Raw genomic sequence first — 14,894 nt, 5'->3', positions numbered from 1 at the left:
CTCGCTCCGCTCCTCCCGCCGCTCCTCCCCGCCTCCCACCCCCGCTGCGCCGCGGCAAGGTCGGAGCAGAGCGGGGCGGGCGCCCAGGCCAGCTGACGGGCGGGGCGGGGCCTCCGGGGCGGGGCGGGGCCTCCGGGGGCGGGGCCCGAGCTAGCCCTAGCCCCTCTGTGCTCCCGGTCTGGAGGGCCCAGGCCCAACCTGGGGGGCGCCAGCTCTTTTTGGGTCTTTTCCTCTGGAGGAACGACCTGCCAGCCCATGAGGGTCGGGGCTATGATCTTTCCTTCCTTCCTTCCTTCATTTCCTCCCTTCCTCCTTCCTTCCTTCATTTCCTCCCTTCCTCCTTCCTTCCTTTCTCCCTCTTTGTCTTTCTCTCTCTTTCTTTCTTCCAACAAGTATTTGTGCAGCATCTACTATGTGACTTGTGCCATTCTAAGCTGTTGAGATGCAACAGTGAACAAACAGAATCCCTGCCCTGCTGGAGCTGACACTCTAGTGAGGGAGTCAGGGAATACATATGATAAATAAGTCAACTATATCTGTTGGAAGGGAATACATTTTATAGAGAAAAATAGAGCAGGATAGTAGGGATTGGGATGGGGAAACAGCAATATACACCGAGTGATTGCTAGGGTGCTAGGAATATGGCTGAGTGTGAAAAAAGGAAAACCCCCATCCTTTGCAGAATAGGGGAGACAGGAAATCAACAGGTATGTACATAAAATAATTTCATTTAGTGGTAAGTGCCATAAAGGAATAAAATTGGGTGGGGGCATGGAAAGTGACGCAGGGCTACCCGAGCTGGGCAGGGCTCTCTGGGAAAGGTGCAAGGTGAGCAGGCTTCTAGGCGAAGGGTGTGGCCTGAACCAAGAGCCTGGGAAAATAGGTCAAGGTCAGAGGGGGTGGCAAGTGGGGCAACATACAGCCTCACCTCTCCATCCTTCTGTCAAAGGCTTACAGCACTCTGAATTTAAAACAGCCTCTGCCACTCACATGGGACAGCCTTCTTCAAGGAGAATTTGGCAAAGTTCAGATTTTAAAAAGCTTTTTTTTTTGACCCAGTAGGAATTTCTTCTATAGATAAGACTGGTAGAGGGGAGCAAAGATCCTAGTTTGCAGATAGTTACTGCAGTAGCAAACCTCTAAAAATATCCTAAATACCCTTCCATAAGGAACTGGCCAAATCATTACAGAGCGGGGCTCAACAGACCACCCTGTGGCAGGGGAAAAAACAATGAATGTATGTATGTGTCTGTACACAGAAGTTATGTAAAGGTATGGAATGACCTCCTAAATGGATTGAGTAAAAACAAGGGACAGAATAAAGTTGGAGTCGGTTAATGTTCGTGCAAAAACAAAAGCAAATATATGATTGTACGTGAAGAAAGTATCCTAGATAGGCTATCCAAAAGTCAGAGTGACTCAGACCTGGGTCCAGATCCAGGCTCCGTCATTTTTGCTGTGTGAAAACAGCCGACATGGTATTGAAGGAGAAAAACAACGTTGGAGGACTGACACTGCCTGACTTCAAGACTTACTCTAAAGCTACAGTAATCAAGACAGTGTGGTTTTGATGAAAGAACAGACACAGAGATCAATGGAACAGTACAGAGCATCCAGAAATAGACCCCTATAAATACAGTCAGCTGATCTTTGACAAAGGAGCAAAGGTAGTACAACGGAACAAACACAATCTTTTCCACAAATGGTATTGGGACAACTGGATAGCCACATGCGAAAAAAAAAAAAAAATCTAGACTCAGACCTCACACCTTTCACAAAAATTAACTCAAAATGGATCACAAACCTAATGTAAAATGCAAAACTATAAAACTCTTAGAAGATAGGAAAAAATCTGGATTTTTCTTGGCTATGAAGATGATTTTTAGGTGCAGCACCAAAGGCACAATTCATGAAAGAATTGATAGGCTGAACTTCATGACAATTAAAAACTTCTGCTCTGCAAAGATGCAGTCGAGAGAATGAGAAGACAAACCACAGACTGGGAGAAAATATTTGCAAAAAATATATCTGACGAAGGTCTGTTATCCAAAATATACAAAAACACTTAAAACTTGACAATAAAAAAACCCAAACAACCCAATTTAAAAAAGAGGCAAAAGACCTGAACAGACATCTCACCAAACAAGATATACAGATGGCAAATAAACATATGAAATGATGCTCAACGTCATGTCATTAAGAAATTGCGAATTAAAACAACATGATACCACTACCTACCTAATAGAATTGCTAAGATCCAAAACATGACAACACCAAATGCTGGTGAAGATGTGAGCAACAGGAACTCTCATTCACTGCTGGTAGGAATGCAAATAGTAGAGTTACTTTTGACGGGTTTGGTGGTTTCTTATAAAACTAAACATACTATTACTGTATGATTCAGCAATCATGCCCCTAGGTATTTCCCCAAATGAGCTGAAAACTGATGTCCACATAAAAGCCTGCAAGTGGATGTTTATAGCAGCTTTATTCATAATTGCCGAAACTTGGAAGCAAGCAATATGTCCTTCAGTAGGGGGATGGATCAACTGTGGTCCATCCATACAATATAGTATTATTCAGTTATCAAGCCACTAGAAGACATGAAGGAAACATAAATGCCTATTACTAAGTGAAAGAAGACAATCTGAAAAGACTATATGCTGATACCAATTATATGACATCCGGAAAAGACAGAACCATGAAGGCGGTAAAAGGATCAGTGGTTGCCAGGGGTCGGGGAGGAGGGAGGGATGAACAGGCAGAGCGAAGGGGACTTTGAGGGTAGTGAAACTATTCTGTCGGAGACCACAATGGTAGATATGTGTCATTCTACATTGTCAAAAACCACAGAATAGGCAACTCCAATAGAGAACCCTAGTGTAAACTATAGACTTTGGGTAATAATGTGTAACAAATGTACCACTCTGGTGAGGGATGTTGATAGTGCGGGGGGAGTGGGGCATATGGTCAATCTATACTTGCCACTCAGTTTTGCTGTGAACCTAAAACTGCTCTAAACAGTAAAGTCCAGGGGCACCTGGGTGGCTCAGTCGGTTAAGTGGCTGCCTTCGGCTCAGGTCATGATCCCAGGGTCCTGGGATCGAGCCCCACATCGGGCTCCTTGCTCAGCGGGGAGCCTGCTTCTCCCTCTCCCTGCTGCTCCCCCTGCTTGTGTGCACACTCTCTCTCTCTCTCTCAAATAAATAAAATCTTAAAAAAAGTAAAGACTTCTATAAAAAAGGTTAAAATGGTAAGTTCTACATTATGTATATTTTACTGCAATAGATAAATTACAGGTGTTCCTAGCAGCTTCATTCGTGATGTCTCCAAACTGGAAACAATACAAGCGTCCTTCAGCTGCAGAATGGCTCAGTGGATGGAGTGGGCCCCCAGTGGAATACTAGGCAGCCATGAAGAAGCATGAGTGGCCGCTACGCCAGGCAATAGTCATGAATCTCACCCACAGAATGCTGAGTCAAAGAAGCAGTATACAAAATAATACATGGTATATGATTTTATTTGTACCAAATTCAACAGCAGGCCAGACTAATCTTGGCTCTTAGGAGTCAGGGTAGTGATTAGCCTTGGGAGGTGGGTAATGGCTGAGCAGGGACACGGTGGGGGCTGGAATGTTCTGTTTTGGGATCCGGATGCTGGTTACATGGGTGTGTCTAGTTTATAAAAATTCACCAGCTGTACCCCTGAGATGTGCCCTTTTTTGTAGTGTGCTCTGTATGAATTCAAAAGAATGTGTATAGATACATAGAATTATACGTAAGTGCAAACATGCATATATACACGTACATACGCATACATACACACCCCCACAAATACACTCTGGAATCAGATAGAAGGATGGGTACTGTAATTCTGGTCCTGTCAATTACTAGGTTTATGGCCCTAGACAGGCCCCTGTACTTCACTGAGCCTCATCTGTAAAATAGGTTTAATAGTGTCTCAAACAGGAGCACCGCCTAGCTGGCTCATTTGGCAGAGCGTGTGACTCTTGAATCCCGAGGTTATGAGTTCGAGCCCCACACTGGGTGTAGAGATTACTTAAAAAAAAATCTTAAAAAATATATAATACCTCACACAGACAACAAAAACACATCAGTGCTGGTTGAGAGTACATGGATCCAGTACTATTAATATTCTTGCTCTTGTTCCCTTTGGTGATTGAGCCCAGGATGGGGCGGGGTAGGGGTGGAGACACTGCTTCCAAGGAGAAGGGGGACCACTGGGAGAGCCAGTCTAAACTGATAAGCAGAACATGCTCATCTTGCAAACTGCTGCAAAGGGAGAAATCTAACCGTGTGCACTGGGGGGAGGATGCATGTGCCAGGCCTGCCTTGGGCCTCTGGGGGAGGAAGACAGGGGTAATGCACACAGAACTGGGGAAATGGATCCTTTCCTGGAGAGCAGGGCCCTTCACTATCGCTGGGCAATCAAGACACCCATGAAAGTTTAAACACCTTCTCAGACCACACAGCTCTTGGCTGGGGAGCTGGGTCCTTGAGGGGGAAGCGGCCCTGAGGGTCATTCTCCCCCTTGGGGAAGCCTGGTACCTTCAGGAGGCTTGGGCTGGGTCCCAGGATCCGTGGCCCAGTAACCTAGATTTATTGCCTGAAGAGGGGAAAGGGCACCGAAGGAGACAGAAAACAGATTCCTGTTCCATTCCAGACTCCACTACTTGAGAGCTGTGTGGCCTTGGGTGGGCCATTCAACCTCTCTGACCTTCGTTTTCCACCTCTGTAAAACGGGGACAACTCCTACCTCATACAGTTTGTTGTGAGGATTTGGCAGCTTCCCTTCACATGTAGAGTAAAATCCAAAATGTCAACAGTGATCTCCTAAGCCCAGTGATTTGGCCCGAGGACCACTCTGTCCTCATCCCCTAGGATTTGCCCTCTTGTATGCCTTGCTGCTCTTCAAGCATGGCAAGCTCATCCCACTGCAGGGGCTTTGCACTTTTAATTCCCCTGCCTAGAACTCTTTCCTGCCAGATCTTGTTGCAGCCATTGGAGCTAGGCTGAAATGTCACTTTGGGAGGCTTTCTCCGGTCATTCGGTCTAAAGCGACCACCTCCATGGCACTCACCATCCCATCACCTGGCTTGTCTTCCCAGCACTTACGACTGAATGAAAATAACTTGATCTTGTATTTATTTCCTTGCTTACTCCTGTTTCCCCACCTTGACTGAGCTTCAGAAGGGCAGGGAGCTTATCTGTCACTCAAAACACACTTCCACATGCTCACATGCAAACCTCCCACACTCAGGATGGTCTTGCTGCCCCTGGCCAGCCAGTGTGAAAACCAATCAGGCTGTTGGTGTAGGTTTTTTCCTGAGAGCAGAAGCCTTTTCCCAGCCCCTCAAGGTGCTGGCAGGAGCCTTGGACCCTCAGACATGCTGGTGGAGAAAGCTGGAGAGGGCAGCCTGGCATGGTCGCACAGGATGTGAGGGTCTCCCACCTCCTTCTGGGGCCCTGGGGCTTCGGTAGGAGCCACAGGCAGGCCTTGCCGCCTAATTTCCCACAGAACTGGGAGGAACCAGGGACTGTGTTGGATGTGTGAGTGTGGGTGATAGGTGTGTGAGGATGAGTGTGTGGCTGTGTCTGTATGTGAAGTGTGTATGAGTGGGTGTGAGTGTGTCAATGGTATGAGCATACTTGTGATGGGGGGTGCATGTGTGTGAGCACAGAAGGGTGTGTTTGAGTGTGTACGTGTTTCACTGCGAATGTGAATGCGTGTAAACCCGTGCATACACGGGGGAGGGGAGGGAGGAAAGCATCAAGAAAATAAATGCTAACAACCACAAAGAGAAAATCCGAAATCCCTCATAATCCAACCCCTCAGAGAACCCCTGTTGCGGTGAACCCTGGGGCAGGCAGGTCGCCGCCCCTCTCTGAGCCTGTTTCTCCATCTGTAACATGAGTGACATACTACCTCGCTCAAAGCTTTGCTGTATGGATGAAAGGACAGAAGGTGAAAGTCGGCCAACAGGAGTTACCATTCGTTGTCACTGTGTATCCGGGCTAAGAGCTGGAGTCTTGAGGCCCCAGCCTTCCTCCCCACCCCCATCCTCGCACCACGCTGAGCCAGGGACGGAATTCTGGGGGCAGGGAACAGGACTTCATCCCCTACTCCCAGCCTTAGTTTTCCCCATCTCAGCATGAGGTCCAAGCTTCCTCCCGGGGCTTTGCAGACCTGGACCTGCGGGGTGCATGGCGGACCAAGGTGGGGGGCCCCGCGGCAAGGGACCTAGGAGCTACGATGGGTCTCCCCGATGTCCGGGAGCACGCTCTGAAAGAAACATACTCAGCTCACACTGCGGCTGTGCAGAACATGGACCGCGCCGTGCGGGGTGTGGCCGTCAACAGACCACACCCCGTTCCCCGCCCACACCCGAATCCTTCGGCCCAGCCACCGGAAGTCACGCCGGACGGAGCGTTTTCGTGTGGACACTGCCCCGGGGCACTCAGCCGCGAATCCCGAGCCCGCGGCGGAGGCTCGGAGAGTGCCGGACAGGGACCGGGGAAGAAGGCTAAGCCCAAGCTCAGACGCACAGAACCGGCTAGCTGCTAGTTGGAGAGATCGGACCCCAGAGCTCCTCCAACTGTCGTCCTGCCGTTGGCTGCCTCTTCAAAGAGCTCCGAGCAGAAAAGGGAGGTGGCACTTAAGCAAAAGGCCTTGGGTTCCAAGTCCAACTTGTCCCCGGCCTGTGAGGGTGTGGCTCAGTTTGCCCATCTGTAAAGGGGCGATTAGTCCCCGCCTCGTGGATGGGGAAACTGTGAGGCGGCCGAGAAGACCACACGCTCTCAGCCGAGGCCGTCCGCCCGGGAGCATCTCTGCCCACCGCGGACCGTTGTCTGGGGCGGAGTCTTCGTTCTCCTCTGCGCTCGGGAACTTGGGACGAACCCTTGCCGCTGGGGCCACACCGGGCCCCGGCTCGGCGGGGGGCGCGCCGGAAGTGCTCCTGCGGAAGCCGGCGGGGCGGCGCGCGCCCCTTCACCATGGCGACGGCTGGGGCCCCGCGGCGCTTCTGCCGCTGCGCCTGCTTCTGCTCCGAGAACTTGTACGTGGCGCGCTACGGGCTCCACGTGCGCTTCCGGGGCGAGCAGCAGCTGCGCCGGGACTACGGCCCGGTGAGTGGCCAACACTGGCTCTGCGGAGAAATGGGCGGGCAGGCCGTTCGCTTTGCCCGGGTGCTCCGATCTGACAGCAAGGAGGACATGATTTCTGGGTGCCTCGGTTTTTTCACCTTAAGTGGGGACAGTAGTATCTCCTTAGTGAGGCGGTCGTAAGGAACGAGTGAGTAAACGTCCATGTAAAGTGCGTCGGGCAGGGCCCGGCGCGGGGATGCCCTCTGCTTAGCGTGCTTACCGAATTTCATCCTCACGATGACCCCGTCAGGTCGGGGCTCTCATCTCCATCTCAGCGAGGGGAAACTGAGGCCCAGAGACGTTAAGTGACTTGCTCACTGGATTTTCTGCTCTCAGATCCTGCGCAGCCGAGGGTGTGTCAGCCCCAAGGACTTCCAGCAGCTGTTAGGAGAGGTAACACTCCCCACCCTCCACACCCAGCCTAGCCCTTCCTCTTTAGATTGGTGCCAGCAGTTTGGGGGGGCTTCCCAGCCGTAGGCCTGCCAGTCCCAGCTCCCTGAACGGCTCCTTAGACCTCCCCTTGCCCTCTTCCTGTGCCCCCTCACTGCAGCACCTGGGGCCTGGCACCAGAAAAAGAAAGTGGAAAATGCCAAGTTGTCTGCCTTACACCCTCTTAAGACACTTGCCTAAGGCTTCACAGCAGGTGGAGTTGAGATCCCACCCAGGGCAGCTGGGCTCCGGCCTCTTCAGGTCTTCACCCACTGCCCTTTGGCTGGTGCCAGGGCTGCTGGCATCTCCTGTCTCCTTCCCCACCTGGGGGTGAGTAAGGGGAAGCTTACTAGGCGAGCCGTCTGCAGCCTCTGGAACACAAGACTTGGCTGGGATTCCATTCCCCTCCCTCAGCGGCCCAGCTAGTTGGGCATGTCCAGGGGTTCCCATCCCAGCCAGACTCTGAATGGTGCAACCCAGAGTGGGATGGAGTTGCCTTCAGCGAATAGCTTGGCACCTGCATTTACCCTGATAGAATCAGGTGTGTAGGGAGACTTGGCTCTCAACCCAGGCCCTGCTCCTGCTCCCTTCCTGAGCCTGTTTCCTCCTCTGTACAGTGACCTTCGGGGGGGGGGGGGGCGGATATGAGGCCCCATCTTGGTAACTAGGCCCTGTGCCACCCAGCTTGAGCAGGAGGTGGAGCGACGGCAGCGGCTGGGGCAGGAGTCGGCTGCCAGGAAAGCCCTCATCTCAAGCTCCTACCACCCAGCGCGGCCTGATGTCTACAACACGCTGCAGGTAACTGGCAGGGCAGGTTACTGGAAGAAGCTGGAGGCATCCAGGCTTGGGGCCTGTCTGCCTCACAGCTAGTGTGTTCTGCCCCCAGGATGAGGCTCTGGCCCCCGAGTTTTTGGCTGCAACTGAGTACAGCACATCACCGGGTGCAGACCTTGAAGGCCTTCTCCAGCGGCTGGAGACGGTGTCTGGTGAGGTCTTGGCCCCATCACCTAGTAGGACTAGGACTAGGGGGTGGGAGACTGGGGTCCCTCCACCATGTCTGCCTCCAAGATCCAGCTGGAAGGGCTGGTACTCACTCAATGCATGTGTCAGGTGTGAACCAGCTGGCATACCCAAATGGGGGGGACTGAAGAACTTAACAAAGGGACAACTAAGACAGGTGTGCATGATGGTGAAGGACCCACCCCAAATCCCCCAGCCCAGGACTAACAGCAGGCTGGGGAGAGACAGTTCTTATTCCTTGACCTGGAGAAGTGGGCACCTGCCATGACTGGAGTTGTGGGAGAGGGGCTGCCAGGTAACTGCTGTGGCCCTGAGCAGAGGCACAAAGCCAAGCTCAGAAATGCCCCGTCTCTCCTGCCTTTGGATCTCCTGCTGGGATCTCCCGCTGGCTAAACCCAGCAGGAAGTGCCAGTCCTTCCAAGTTCCTTAATCCCTCTGCCTCAGTGTCACCATCTGTGAAAGAAGAGAACTAGTAATACCCATCTCCTGAAGTGTGATTAAGTGAGGTAATGTGCCTAATGGGCTGGGTGCACAGCGCTCAGGAAAGGTTTCCTTATCTTACCGTTACTGTTATTCCTCGGTCTGGGGGTCCCGTGGGGACACAGGTGTACAGTGTTCCTCCCTTCATGAAGCTTGTGCTCTCTTGTGAGGCACAGGATGGAATGTGAATGAGACTGTCCCTCCTGGCCTGGAGGGACTCCTCCTCATTGCCACCCACTCCCCATCAGTGGAGATTGTGTGAAGGTTGTCTGGGTGGGGCTGGGCTGTGTGTCGGTGGAAAGGGTCGGGACCACACGAACCCCGCACCCCAGGGCGTTGGTGCATCTGCCAAGAACTGTGTGCATTTCTGATCTGAGCCTGGCTTCTACCCAACAGGGTCCAGCAAGAAGGAGCAGCCCTTCTCAACCTTCCTGTGTGGGGAACAGAGGCTCCAAGGGGCACTTCAGTTGGGGTGCAAATGTTGATGGCTCATGGGGGGCCGTGCAGAGAAAGCCTGAGGCTGGCTCTGTGATCCCCGCTTGGCTCCATCACTGGCCTGCTGGGTGTCATTGGGCTAATCCCTTCCCATCTCTGGGCCTCATCAAAACTCACATCGCAGTCTAGAGGCTAGACGTGTGGGCGCCTGTGGAAGCAGGATGAGAGGCTCCAGGGACAAATGAGGGGGCCCAGGAATAGGCCTTCCTGCTGCCCACACAGTATGTCATTAGTGGTCACAACAGCCCTGAGAGGTGAGTACCCACGTTGTCCCCATCGTACAGGTGAGGAAACTGAGGCCGAGGGAAGTGACACGGCATGCTCAGGCTCACAGAGCCCACGAGGACACAGGCCCACACTGTCCCTCCCTTTGCAGAGGCGAAGCGTATCTATCGGCTGCCAGTGCTCACGGCACCGTTCTGCCAGGCCCTGCTGGAGGAGCTGGAGCACTTCGAGCAGTCAGACATGCCCAAGGGAAGACCCAACACCATGAACAATTACGGGGTGGGTGAGGCAGGGACGTCGGGGGCTGGGGGGACGTACCTGCGGGGCTGGAGAAGAGCTGTTGGGGCCTGTTGGGGGCTTGGTCTCCCCATTTGTAAAATGAGGTCATGGTAGGATTATTACGAAGCTGGTATCTGCAAGTAACAGTGTCCTTGGTAAGAGACTCCCGCAGGGACCCAGGGTGAGGCGCCGTCCGTTTCCCTGCTGACCCCCCGGGGCCCCCCTCCCAGGTGCTGCTGCACGAGCTAGGCCTGGATGAGCAGCTGGTGACGCCGCTGCGGGAGCGCTTCCTGCAGCCACTGACAGCGCTGCTGTACCCGGACTGCGGTGGGGGCTGGCTCGACAGCCACCGGGCCTTCGTGGTCAAATACGCGCCAGGCCAGGACCGCGAGCTCGGCTGCCACTATGATAACGCTGAGCTCACCCTCAACGTGGCCCTTGGCAAGGCCTTCACGGGGGGCGCCCTGTACTTCGGGGGCCTCTTCCAGGTGAGTGTGTGTGGCCCACGGCGCAGGGCCTGGGGCAGCCGGGAGCGCCCAGGCCTGAGCCCCGCTTTCTGCAGGCGCCTTCAGCCCTGGCCAGGCCCCTGGAGGTGGAGCCCGTGGTGGGCCAGGGCATCCTGCACCGGGGCGGCCAGCTGCACGGGGCTCGGCCCCTGGGCACGGGCGAGCGCTGGAGCCTCGTCGTCTGGCTCCGGGCCTCCGCTGTGCGTAACCGTCTGTGCCCCATGTGCTGCGGCAAACCTGACCTGGTGGACGACGAGGGCTTCGGCGACGGCTTCACCCGCGAGGAGCCCCCCACGGTGGATGTGTGCGCTCAGACTTGAGCCAGGCCGGGCGTGTGGGGGTGGCATGGCGGCCCAGGGCTCTGCCTCCTGGGGTTGGGTGGGACGGGAATAAACTCCCTGCAGCCCTCAGGTACTTCTTGGTTCAAAAGGACACACCAGCTTCTGCGTCATTCTTTTCCCAGACAGGCGGGCTCGGGTCAGGTTTGTTAGAGCCAGAGCCTGAGATGGGGATTCCTGGGCAGGTGGTTTGTTGAAGGAAAACCTTCAGGAGAAGGGCGGGAGGGAAGGACAGGGTGGGAAGGAGCTGGGCCAAGATGTGATTTCAAAGGGCATCCAGCCTCAGCCCAATCCCGCAGAACTCTCTGGAGCATGAATCTAGCAGTCTGCCCCCTGCGTCAGAGAGGCTATAGGGTGTGTCTGGGCTGTGCTGGGCGGGTGAGTGGGGAGGTGGCAGTAACTTCCCAGATAACCATCTCCAGGGCAGGTTGGCTCCCAGTGACCAAGGGAACCTTCCAGAGAAGAGTACAGGTGAGTCAGGAACACACACCACGGCAGGGATGGAGAGCATCTGTCTATACAGGGGATTGGGGTGAGCCACCAACAGCAACTTCTAGTTGGTGATGAGTGCTTACTTAGCACAGCGGGGTTTAAGAGCAGGGACTCTGGAGCCAGACTGCCTGGGTTCAAATTCTGATTCTGCGGCTTCCAGTGGTGTGACTGTGGGGCAGCCACGGGGCCTCTTTGTGCCTTGGTTTCCTCTCCTGGAAAGAACCTATCTCCTAAAGCTGTTGTGAGAGTCAAATGAGTTAACGTTCATCAAGTGCTTTACAGCAGCCCTCTGTGTTTGCTGTCATTATTATTGAAAAATTCGCAACTGGGCAGCCCCCAGACTGGGTGGAGTGCGGCTGTGCCGGCCTTGGGTTGTACATCTGCAAACCAAGGGTTTCCGTACTGAAATCTTGGTTCTGGCTTCCCTGGGAGGGTGGGAGGATCTGGAACACCAGGCCTCGCTCCACACTGGAGGAATCAGCAGCAGAACCTCAGTTGCCCACTCCGGACACAGGCCTTCGGGGCACTCCCTCACAGGGCTCCCGCCCTGGCTCTGTCGCTAAGTGGGGACGCTGCAAGGACCAGGTCGGCAGGCAACTCAGGGAGGCTGGAGGTCGGAGGAGCGGTCGGAGGCGAGCGCAGGGCTGCGGCAGAGGCCCGGGAGCACGCACGGCCTCGCGACCGCCTGGGGCGGAAGCCTGGATCTCCAGCTTCCCTCTTCGGGAGGCCGGAGAGCCAGGCTCCGTTTCTGGGGCGGCCCTGCAAACGGAACCCGGGGCTTCAGGACTAAAGGCGGCAGCGCCTCGCTTCCCAGCCGGACGGCCTCTCGGAGCACTGCCCCGGCCGGAAGTCACCTCGCCGCCGCTTCCTCACGCGAAGGCGTGGTGCGGGTCCGACGGTCCCGCCAGATGGGCGGTTAGGAGGGGACGGAGCAGCTGCGGGGACCTTCCCTAGGGCGGCGAGGCCGCGGAGGGCGCGAGGGTGGAGGGTAGGAGCGCGCGGGGAGGGGTTCGGGACGCACCTGGCAGCTGAGGCCCGCGGCGGCTCCTACGGGCGCCGGAGCGTCCGGGCGCGGAGGGGCCGTGCGCAGGCGTGGAGCGGCCGGGCGGGGGCGGGCCCTTAAAGGGGCCGAGGCTCCGGGAGTCGGCGCGGGGCCCGGGGTCCCCGGGGGTGGGGGAGGATCGTGAGGTGGCCGCGGACCCCCTCAGTCCCTGTCCCGGGTGGTGATGGGCAGTGGGCCCCCGAGAGCCAGGCCCCGAGAAGAGCCGCCCTCGGAGCCCAGTCTGGGGGCCGGTTGTGCGAGCCCCAGTTGAAGCGTGTCTCCCAGTCTCCAGCCCGCGGCGCTATGGCTCACGTCAGCTCTCGCAAGCGCTCCAAGAGCCGAAGCCGGTCCCGGGGCCGAGGGTCGGAAAAGAGAAGGAAGAAGAGCAGTAAGGACGCTCCGAGGAGCTGCTTGGCTTCTAGATCCCAGGACCACAAGGCCAGCAACACCACCTGTGGGGCGGAGGGTGAGGACCGCAGGGAATGGGAAAGGGGTGTGGGAACTTTACGGAGGAAGCTGCAGGCAGCTGAGTGGGCCTCCCGGGGTGGCTGTGGAGAGATCGCGGGGAGCAGTAGAGGAGTGCAGAGCGCGGGACCTGGATGTCTAGATTGAAAGACACTCAGATTGAGAGGCTGGGCCAGCGCATTGTGTGTGGACCGAAGGGAGCACGTAATGATGCTTTTTGTGCAGCTGCAGCTGAGATCTGGGGGCTGGCTGCCCTGCTCCTGGTCAGACAGTTGACTGGGTGAAGCCCAGAAAGTGCCTCTCCGGAGAGAACTGATCCCTGCTCCGGAAGGCCCTGCCCGGACGGCCTCACCCCTCTGTAGTCCCTCTAAGCCTGCCACAGGCCAGAGCAAGGGGATAAAGGTCTACTTCTTACCCTCCTGGCCAGCCTCACCTTCTCCCTGCATCACAGAGAGAAGCAAGCCCAAGGCCCGGAGGAGACCACGAAGCAGCTCCTCCTCCTCTTCTTCCAGTTCTTCTAGCTCTTCTTCCTCCTCGTCCTCCTCCTCTTCCTCCAGTGACAGCCGGAAGAAGCGGGGGAAGCACAGGGACAAGAAGAGGAAGAAGAGGAAAAGGAAGAAGAAGCTGAAGAAGAAAGGCAAGGAGAAGGCAAAGCTGCAGCAGGGTGAGGCTCTGCCGGGACCCTCACTGGACCAGTGGCACAGATCGGCTGAGGATGAAGAGGATGGCCCAGGTACTCTGCTGCCTGGGGTGCAGGAGGGGAAGGGTCCCCTCCCTGAGACCCAGCCGCCAACTCCCTGCCATCTCCCCTTGCAGTCCTGACGGATGAACAGAAGTCCCGCATCCAGGCCATGAAGCCCATGACCAAGGAGGAGTGGGATGCTCGGCAGAGCATCATCCGCAAGGTGGTGGACCCAGAGACAGGACGCACCAGGTGGGGAGTCTTGGCAAAGCTCAGCCCCACATGCTCTGCATGCTCAGGAGGAGGGCTAAAAAGCCAGAGACCAGAGAAAAGTAGTTACTCATTTATGGGACTTCTTAGGCTGTTCTTCCTTATCGCCCAGAGCAAGCAGTTGCAGGGTTTGGAAGGGCCTTGAGGAGTGTCTTCAAAGAGCTCTGATGGCAGAGCCTACCCAGCTGCCTTTATCACTGTCCCAGGGGCAGGAGTGGGTGGGGGGAGCGCCTAGATTCCGCCTGCTCACGGGAGTGGGGGCCTGAGGCCTGGCATCTCTGGTTCTGTTGTTCTGGCATCAGAGGCTCAGCCTCCTCTCCCCTCCTCCCCCAGGCTCATTAAGGGAGATGGCGAGGTCTTAGAGGAAATCGTGACTAAGGAACGACACAGAGAGATCAACAAGGTTGGTGTCACCCCTTTCCCCGGGGTCCACGCCCAGCTCTGTTTCTGATGTGTCCCCTTCTGTGCGCTTTCTTCTCTAGCAAGCCACCCGAGGGGATGGCCTGGCCTTCCAGATGCGAGCTGGGCTGCTACCCTGAGGGCCCTGCTGGCTAAGTGTTGGTGGCTTGGCCTGGAGGCTGGCTTCGGGGTGGGCAGCAGGAAGCCCAGTGGGTGTTTGCCTTTCCTCCTGTGCACTGGCCTCTGGCCCAGCCTCCTTTCACATGCAGGGGGTGCAGGACAGGGTCACTGGCCTAATCAGCTCTCCCATCTCCTGAAAGAGCGTAACTTTCCAAATATTAAATGTTCCATGGTTGGAAACTTTGTTGTTATTTTGTGCTGATGGGGGGGGAAGGTTGCTGCCCAACTTCCAGAGTTAAAACAAGGGCTCCAGGAGTTTCTGGGGAAAGGTGGGGTGTGCCCTGGTGGTCATGAGCACAGGCCACACCAGCCACCTTTACCCTGCTCATCCCCCCAGATCAGCCTGCCTAGACCAGACCCTGACCCTCATCCCCAGCTGCATCCCAAACCCAGACTTGGCTCTCAAGCCCGATCCCCTCAGACTTGGGG

At 55.7% G+C, this 14,894-nt stretch overlaps 2 protein-coding genes across 4 annotated transcripts; both read left to right on the top strand.

Annotated features, from left to right (window-relative positions):
• Window positions 1-6,497: 6,497 nt before the first annotated feature.
• Window positions 6,498-11,713, top strand: OGFOD2 (2-oxoglutarate and iron dependent oxygenase domain containing 2). 2 transcript variants are annotated; one of them, XM_035016889.1, is made up of 7 exons: window positions 6,499-7,145; window positions 7,500-7,556; window positions 8,277-8,390; window positions 8,479-8,578; window positions 9,964-10,091; window positions 10,322-10,579; window positions 10,654-11,713. In XM_035016889.1, the coding sequence occupies exons 1-7, from the start codon at window positions 7,014-7,016 to the stop codon at window positions 10,915-10,917; spliced, it is 1,053 nt and encodes a 350-aa protein (XP_034872780.1). In that variant the 5' UTR covers window positions 6,499-7,013; the 3' UTR covers window positions 10,918-11,713. The 2 variants fall into 2 exon arrangements, with proteins under 2 accessions (XP_034872779.1, XP_034872780.1); XM_035016888.1 differs by having other exon boundaries at window positions 6,498-7,145; window positions 10,322-11,713.
• Window positions 11,714-11,932: 219 nt separating this feature from the next.
• Window positions 11,933-14,648, top strand: ARL6IP4 (ADP ribosylation factor like GTPase 6 interacting protein 4). 2 transcript variants are annotated; one of them, XM_035016891.1, is made up of 6 exons: window positions 11,933-12,415; window positions 12,755-12,935; window positions 13,386-13,667; window positions 13,751-13,868; window positions 14,220-14,289; window positions 14,369-14,648. In XM_035016891.1, the coding sequence occupies exons 2-6, from the start codon at window positions 12,773-12,775 to the stop codon at window positions 14,423-14,425; spliced, it is 690 nt and encodes a 229-aa protein (XP_034872782.1). In that variant the 5' UTR covers window positions 11,933-12,415; window positions 12,755-12,772; the 3' UTR covers window positions 14,426-14,648. The 2 variants fall into 2 exon arrangements, with proteins under 2 accessions (XP_034872782.1, XP_034872783.1); XM_035016892.1 differs by having other exon boundaries at window positions 12,743-12,935.
• The last annotated feature ends 246 nt before the right edge of the window (window positions 14,649-14,894 follow it).

Source organism: Mirounga leonina, unplaced genomic scaffold, assembly GCF_011800145.1.
Source record: "Mirounga leonina isolate KUSES-001 unplaced genomic scaffold, KU_Mleo_1.0 Mir_171, whole genome shotgun sequence".
Classification (NCBI taxonomy): Eukaryota; Metazoa; Chordata; class Mammalia; order Carnivora; family Phocidae; genus Mirounga; species Mirounga leonina.
The sequence above is the reverse complement of the archived record's forward strand: the minus strand, read 5'-3'. Positions and strand labels throughout refer to the sequence as shown.